The 8,677-nt window shown below is 39.5% G+C and overlaps 1 protein-coding gene across 1 annotated transcript; it reads right to left on the bottom strand.

The window, feature by feature from the left end:
• Positions 1 to 1,591: 1,591 nt before the first annotated feature.
• Positions 1,592 to 2,323, bottom strand: LOC107789183 (L-ornithine N5-acetyltransferase NATA1-like). The gene has a single exon (XM_016610962.2). The coding sequence runs from the start codon at positions 2,321 to 2,323 to the stop codon at positions 1,592 to 1,594; it is 732 nt and encodes a 243-aa protein (XP_016466448.1).
• Between the last annotated feature and the right edge of the window lie 6,354 nt (positions 2,324 to 8,677).

Below are 8,677 nucleotides of genomic sequence, written 5' to 3'. Positions count from 1 at the left end.
TGATACCCCGGTATCAGGCTGTATTGAGTTGTTTTCCGCAAATTATACTGTTAGCTGCTTGTTTTGGGATTCTATTCATGTTTAAGACTTAATATTTATCATCTTAATTGCTTAAAATTGAAAAGGGAATGTGTCGACTGACCTTATCTCACGAAAGGTGCCATCACGACAGGGTCCAGGTTTAGGGTCGTGACAATTAAGTTTTTTTGTCATCATCAAAAAGGGGAAGATTATTAGATATATGATTTAATGATAGAAAATAACTTAGTTCTATTTGCAGGAAAACTATTCCAAATAAGGAAGTCCCAAGAAGTGGAAAGATTCTAGTAAAGATCTGGAAGCAAGAATCAAGGACTCAAATGTGCAAGTCAAGATCCAGAAGCAAGAATCAAGGAATCAATATGTTGTGATTACGAGATTCTTGGAAAAAATATATCTGATCCAGCTATTTACGGTAGGCATCAATCAATCAACATAGAAGATTTACAAAGAATATTCAATCACGCATCACGGAGAATATTCAATCACAACGGCTTGCGGAAGAAAGGAAATCACGGAAGCAACAGACCAGTAAAAGAAGCTCTATTTTATTCTTGGAAGATTGATTCTAAGGATCAAGTCCCTTGGGTTGCCGTCCATTCATAGATCTGTCACGCCTTGAAGAATAGATCCCAATTCATATATATACAACAGGAGATGCAAAGGAAGGATATACTTTGATCGAACCACTATCAATCTTTTTGTTCTACTCCTAACAAGCATTGTAGTCTATTCTAGATTTACTGTATAACTAGGGAGAGAAGAAAGAGAGAAAAATCACTAGTGACGCATTGTATCAAGAAGAGAGGAAAGAACAAATCTAGTGATGAAGCTGTTGGTGTATACAACACCAACCGACTTGTACCAAGAAACTTCAGATATTTGAAAGAGAACACTCTTGCAACCCAAGGGGACTAGATGTAGGATTATTCTAAAACCGAACTAATATGAATACCATGTATCATTTACTTTCTGCAATTTACTTTTCTGTGTCTTGTTTACATCTAACATTAAGAGTCTAGTCGATTACCCCATTAAAAAAAAGAAAAATTACAATTCACCCCTTCCCCCCTCTTGCACTTTCAACCCACACTAGTGTCGTGTCAATGCGGGTGCGACACCTAAACTGCCATGTCGGAGCAACTTAGATTATAGTATATTTGATTTTTCCTAGTTATTAGTATTTTTTATATGCATGCTGTTGACGGATGAGTCTTCACCTCCTTCACTAGAATTATAAGTAATAATAAGGTAAGGTTGCGCTCTTAAGGTTGCGCTCTTACTTGTACCTCTTCATCTTGAGGTTTTATAATTAATGATAAAAATTTATACAGGTACTACTTCTTAATGGTTTATTCAAAAGAGAAAAGAAATAACCTGGAAAATAAGATCACACAAGTAACATTCAATTATGTATGCAGCATGCTGGAGGCCGAGGTGCTCAAATGTTACGAAAAGCTAGCAAATTTTCATACTCCTTCCAACATAAATTTTGAACTTACAAATCGAAAAGACAACACAAGAACTAAGTAAGAAGCTGAAAACTACGTAATCAATCGGATTTCTTGGAGAATGCTTGAAGCTGACCTCCATACAATTTACAAAGTCTATATTCAGGAATATAATGAGCACCCATTTTCTCATAGAAATTAATACTTTCTTCATTCCAATCAGCCACAAGCCAATCAACCATCCCCATTCCCATTTTCGCAGCCTTCGATGCAACAGCAGAAAATAACAATTTTCCTAACCTCATCCCTCTATAACACTTCCTTACAAACATTTGGTCTAAATATAAACCAGGTTTCTCAAAGAAACCGTTATAGCTTGGAAAAACAAGCACGTGACCAGCTACATAAACATTGCCATTATTCTCTCCATCCCCTTTAAATTTGGACCTAAAAGTCTCGAGTTCAGGGTCCAAAACTTCCATTTTATCAAGATTGTAATTGTTCTTGATAATAGGGATGAAACTGAGGTTATTGGATTTGGTGACGAGAGGAAAAGGGTTGGGAGAAATTTCAAGGACAAGAGCAGTGAGAGAATGAAAAGGAGGATTATTGGATTTGAATAAATTGTTGTGGAGTGATGTCTCTGTTGTAGTGAAGATTTCTGATAGGCCATGGTATTCTGCCATTTGGGTAACGAGTTTGTGAAGAAGTGGCACGTCAACTTCTGTAGCAAGGCGGATTCTCGCAGAAATTTGGTGGCTGAAAATGGTGTTTTCCTTTGGTTGAAAGGAGTTGATAAGAGTATTTGCAGCTACATGAGTTGAGTATTCCATGTTAATTAGTGGTTCAATTCTTGAAGCTGAGAGAAGTTGGCAACTATGGCTAATGTTTGGTTAATTTGTGATGGTACCTCGTCATGACTAGAAAAGGTATTTATAGAAGTAGTCTAAGTTCTATACATGCATTGATGTTGTAAAAAGGTATTTACATCATTAGGTTACTGATAAAATACATGTAACTATAAATCCTTTACGAGGTTGAAATATAATGTGATATTGTCTTCATTGATCCAAACTCACATGATTTTCTTTAACTGTCTCACACTATTAAGAGTTGTTATATCTTATATATAACTGTTTAATCTTTTCAGCAATTAATGTGTAACTTTATTCGCACGTCATTGTAGTCAACAATATGAATTAGATTTTGATTTATCTAATCTTTTGTTTAAACTAATCTAGATATGTCTCATATGTGCTATATATATATATATATATATATATATATATATAAACTAGTCGTTACAAGATGTGGCACTTCTACCTCATTAGAAGGGTCAGTAACAATAATTCCCTATTCATCATGTTTATGAATTGACAAAGCCTTAACGGCTTAAAACATGCCACTAAGCATTGTTCATATTTTCACCTCCTTTTTCTCCGCCATGGTTTTAGACAAAGCATGTTCGATTGCTCTATTCCCGTCTAAAAAATCAACACTTAAGAGTACTAGATTCAAGCTGTTGATTTCGTGGTTTAAGCAAGTACATGTGTCTGGTCTCTTGTCTAATTGCGCTGTACCCGTGCGGGGACTGTTTCTATCTATGTCCTGTTGTATTAATCATTAATTGTTTTTTTCCGGTGGGGATTTGGAGGTGATTTAGGTGAAAAATCCGTAATTAGCTTAGAAAGCCAAGAAAGGAGAACTAAAAAATATTACTGGAAGGGTAAGGAATTAAGTCAAATGAGCGGTGGCCGACCTTTTCCTCAAAATCCTGACTATGCATTGAAATAGTTCAACTCTTTTCCTAACAATTCAATTTTTAAGGCTTGTAAGCATAGGTGGCAGAAGCATAGCATTCTGTAATTTTAGAATATGTACGGAGGTGACTAATAATGCCTACTTTGTTGACCTATAAAAAAGCGCTCTTTCCCCCAATATGTCTTCGCAATCTACAGGAGCTTGTCCTAACAAAATTTAAGGAAAGTAGCTCAAAAAGGAACCCAGGGAATTGACAAGGCACATTGCTCATACGAGATACCCATGCTCATTTTTTTAGGGCAAGTTATATATTTTGCCCGTCGACAAAAATAATTATATTTGTTATTCAAATATACAAATAATATACATTGATTATGTATAAATATGTATAGTACACGTTAATATACAAACAATATACATTTCAATTTATGTGAAATTATTTGACTATGTACAGAGTTTAAGAAAAAAGAAAATACTTTTGATCTTGCGGTGTAAAATGAGACACATATATTTTATGTGGTTATAAATTATTACATAAAGACAAATTCTTTCCAAATATTGAAGAGGTCATTCTTTTTCGCACGGACTAAAGAAAATAAGTTCACATAATTTGAAATTTTCCTGCTATTATTTTTGGAGCAGTTACACAATGTAATTTTTTTCTGTATTTTTTTGGTTTTTCATCGGATTTTCGGTATCCACACTGAGGCCCAATCAACTGATAATCTGGCCACAGCAGTTGCGGTTCCTCAGATACAAGAGGAGACATTCCAGATTACCAACAGCATGTTGCACCTGTTGCAGAATAAAGGGTTGTTCTCCGGGTCAAACATCGAAGACCCACAACAACATCTGAAGAACTTTCTACCAATTTGTGTCACCCAAAGACAACCGAATGTGACTTCTGAGGCAATCAAATTATTACTGTTCCCATTCTCAGTGACTGGGGAGGCTCAAACTTGGTTGAATTCGCTCCCAATAAACTTCATTGCTACTTGGGAGGAACTAGTCAAGCAGTTCTTGAACAAGTTTTATCCACCCAACAAAACTGCAAGGCAGATTGATGAGATATTGCAATTCAGGCAGAAACTGACTGAGACTTTGCAAGAAACCTGGGAAAGGTTTAAGAGTATATTGGTGAAGTGTCTGCACCATGGCATTCCGGATAAGATGTTGGGACAGAGATTCTATATGGGTTTGGCTGACATTCTAAAGGCCAATGTAGATGTTTCTATCGGGGGTGCATTCTTGAGCAAAACATTCACAGAGTGTACGATTCTTCTTGACAAGATGTCTCAAAATTCAGGCTGGATGAAGAGAGACACAACACTCACTCCAATAGTGCATTCTGTCGCTCTTGACCCAAAAAACACACATGCAGAAAACATAGCCACTCTCATGACCCGGATGAGCTTGCTGATAAAGAAAATCGATGAGATGGGTACTAAACAAGTGCACATTGTTGATACCACAAATGGAGGCCTATGCACTCCTTGCATAAACCAGTCATATGTGTGCTCGTGGAGTGAAGAGAATGACAACCAGGGTTTCAGAGAAGACATGAATTATGTCAATAATTTTTGAGGTCAAAGGCAAGGTGGGCAGCAATGGGACCAGCATCAAACCAGCAGTACAGACCAAACTAGCCACAACACAACCCCAATCAAGGAAGAGCATGACCACCAGCCCAAATCGTGCCTTATCAAAGGCAGCATGGCTATAATAAGCAGCACCATCAACAACTGGCCTACCAACCACCTCATCGATAACAGGACAGTAACATGATCGAAATCAGCGGCATGCTGTAACAACTCATTGGGACAAATAGAAAGATACAAGAGAAGTTAGATGCACATGATTCAGCAATCAAAGGCATTGAAACTCAATTGGGAAAATTATCTATGGCCTTGAACAATCGCGCACAAGGAACATTGCCTGCAAATACAAACATTAATCCAAGAGAGCAGAACCCAAATCCCCTCATGGCAGTGAGTCTCAGGAATGGAAGAGATTTAGACAGGGAGAAAGAAGTTGCTCAATCGAGGAGAGAGACAATGCCAACTACTCCAGTTACATTAGAGACAGATGAGTCATCAGAGCTCACCGAGGTTGTAATTGAACATGCACAAGTTGACAAGGGTAAGGAGAAGGAAGGTGAACAACTCCCAGAACAGGCGGTAGAAAAAGCTCCCAACAAAGAAAAGACATAAAGTAGTGGGCAAAGGTTGAATCCTGCACCATTCCCTTAGAGGTTGGCAAATCAAAAGAAAGAGGTTGGCAAATCAAAAGAAAGATGATCAATACAGAAAATTCATGGAAATGCTCAGATAAATTCAATTGAATATTCCACTGATGGATGCTTAGAGGGAAATGCCAGGGTATGCAAAAAGGATGAAGGACCTGATGTCGCAAAAAATTGACTTCCAGGACCTGTCCACTATAACTCTGACGCAGACCTGCAGCGTGGTAGTGACAAGGCCTATGGCTCAAAAGGTGTTTGATCCATGTAGTTTCACTATCCCATGCACCATTGGGAGTTATGCTTTTGCTAAAGCATTGTGTGACTTGGGAGCCAGTATAAACTTGATGCCCTTGACAATCTATACAAAACTGGGCATTGTCATAGCTAGACCAACCTCAATATTGTTGCAACTAGCTGATCGCACAGTCAAAAGACCAACAGGAATTCTTGATGATGTACTTGTTCAAGTGGGGAAATTTGTATTCTCTGCAGACTTCATTATTCTTGACTGTCAAGTGGATGAAAAGATACCAATCATTTTGGGAAGGCCGTTTTTAGCCACTGGGAGAGCATTGATTGATTGTGATACTAGATAATTAAAAATGAGGTTGAACAATGAAGAAATAATATTCAATGTTCAACAATCTATGAGGAGACCCAGTGAATTTGCAAATTGCTTGCTAGTGGAGGCCGTAGATGTAATACTACAAGAGGAGGATGAGACTATTAATGACAGGGATCCGTTAGAAGCCTTCTTGATGAATTTGGAAAATGTGGATGGTGAGAAGCTGGCAGAGTGGGTCATGGATCTTGAAGGTCAAGGGTTCTGGAAAAGGGAACCCCAGTTCGAGCCCCTACACCTAGAAGAAAAAATGACACCACCTGCGAAACCATCGATAGAGGAGCCACCACAGTTGGACCTGAAACAGTTTCCAACTCACCTCGGGTACGCTTTCTTAGGGCCTAATTCTACTTTACTTGTTATTATATCATTCGGTTTTCTAGCTATGGAGGTAGAGAAACTCCTACAGGTGTTACAAGAATGACTGTTATTAGTTGGACCATGGCAGACATAAACGGTATCAGCCCAGCTTTTTGTATGCACAAGATTCTCTTGGAAGAAGGGCACAAACCTTCTAGAGAACATCAACGAAGGTTGAACCCGAATATGAAAGAGGTGGTAAAGAAGGAAGTGATCAAGTGGTTAGATGCGGGTATCATCTTCCCCATCTTAGACAGCAATTGGGTAAGCCACGTTCTATGTATGCCGAAGAAGGGAGGAATGACGGTCATACAAAATGAGAATAACGAGTTGATCTCGACTCATACAGTCACGGGGTGGCGGATTTGCATGGATTATCGGAAATTGAACACAGCCACACGGAAGGACCATTTCCCCTTGTCGTTCATTGACCAAATGTTGGACAGGTTGGTTGGGTGATCTTACTTCTATTTCTTGGATGGATATTCGGGGTACAATCAGATCTCAATAGCCCCCAAAGACAGAGAAGAAACATCCTTCACCTGTCTGTATGGCATCTTTGCATTTCGGAGAATGTCTTTTGGACTTTGCAATGCACCGGCTACATTCCAACGGTGTATGTTAGCCATTTTCATGAACATGGTTGAAGACATTATGGAGGTATTTATGGATGATTTCTCTGTGGTGGGGGATTCATTCGAGGATTGTCTTCACAATTTAAGAAGAGTGCTCAGAAGATGTGTGGAGACAAATTTAGTGCTAAATTGGGAAAAATGCAATTTTATGGTACAAGAAGAGATAGTCTTGGGGCATCGAGTGTCCACTAAAGGAATTGAGGTTGACCATGCTAAGGTTGACGTGATTGAGAAGCTTCGGTCAAGGCAGTGAAAAGCTTCCTTGGGCACGCCGGGTTCTACAGGCAATTTATAAATGATTTCTCTAAGATTGCTAACCATTTATGTAAACTCCTTGAAAAGGATCATCCTGTAACGACCCGACCGGTCTTTTTGAGCTCTAGCACATCGTTCAGCAGTTTGAGGTCATGAGCAGCTTCACTTTAGCTATTATGACTTGTACGCATGGTCGGAATTGAATTTCAGGAAGTTCGGAGTTGATTTGGAAAGAGAATTCTCATTTCGGAAGCTTTAAATTGAAAGAATTGACTAAAATTAGATTTTTGAGTAAACGACCTCGGAATCGAGATTCAAAGGTTCCAGCAGATTGATATGATGATTTAGAACTTGGACGTATGTCCGGATCGGGTTTTGGAAGACTCGGGGACGTTACGGCACCTATTGTGGAAGTTAGCATTTTTGGAAGAATTTCATAAGTTTGGGTTGAAGTGCATTTTAGTGTTATCATTGTCTGTTTGGGATTCTGAGTCTGGGAATAGCTCCGTATGGTGATTCTGGTATTGGGAGCGCGATCGGAAGTGAATTTAGAGGTCTGTATGATTGGAAGACTAAAGATAGAAATTTGAAGGTTTTTGAGAAGTTTGACCGGAAGTAGGCTTTTTGATATCGGGGTCAGAATCCAATTCCGAAAGTTGGAGTAGGTCCGTAATGTCAAATATGACTTGTGTGCAAAAATTGAGGCTAATCGGACGTGATTTGATAGGTTTCATCATCGAATGTAGAAGTTTGAAATTCTAAAGTTCCTTAAGCTTTGATTGAGGGTCGATTCATGATTGTAGCATTGTTTGATATGATTTGAGGCCTAAAAGAAGTCTGTAATGTGTTTTGGGACTGGTTAGTATGATTGGACGGGGTTCCGGGGGGCCTCGGGTGAATTCCGGGTGGTTAACAGATTGAATTGGGGTTGGAAAGAATAGCTAAAACAGCTGATATCTGGTATAACCGCACATGCGAAGTTTTGGCCGCAGGTACGGAGCCGCAGAAGCGGACAAAAGGATGCAGATGTAGTGGTGAAGGGTGAAGGCAAGAATAGCTGAAACAACTGATATCTGGTATAACCGCACATGCGAAGTTTTGGCCGCAGGTGCAGAGCCACAGAAGAGGCCAAAAGGATGCAGATGCAGTGGTGAAGGGTGAAGGCTGGGACCGTAGATGCGGTCAGGTCACCGTAGAAGCGGGACCGCACCTGCGGAAGAAGGAGCGCAGAAGCGGAAATGGGCTGGGAGCCCCGGACCGCAGAAGCGGCAATTGGTCAGCATCTGTGGGACCGCAGAAACAGTCAAGAGAC

This window comes from Nicotiana tabacum, chromosome 1 (genome assembly GCF_000715075.1).
Source record: "Nicotiana tabacum cultivar K326 chromosome 1, ASM71507v2, whole genome shotgun sequence".
In the NCBI taxonomy this organism is placed as follows: Eukaryota; Viridiplantae; Streptophyta; class Magnoliopsida; order Solanales; family Solanaceae; genus Nicotiana; species Nicotiana tabacum.
The sequence above is the reverse complement of the archived record's forward strand: the minus strand, read 5'-3'. Positions and strand labels throughout refer to the sequence as shown.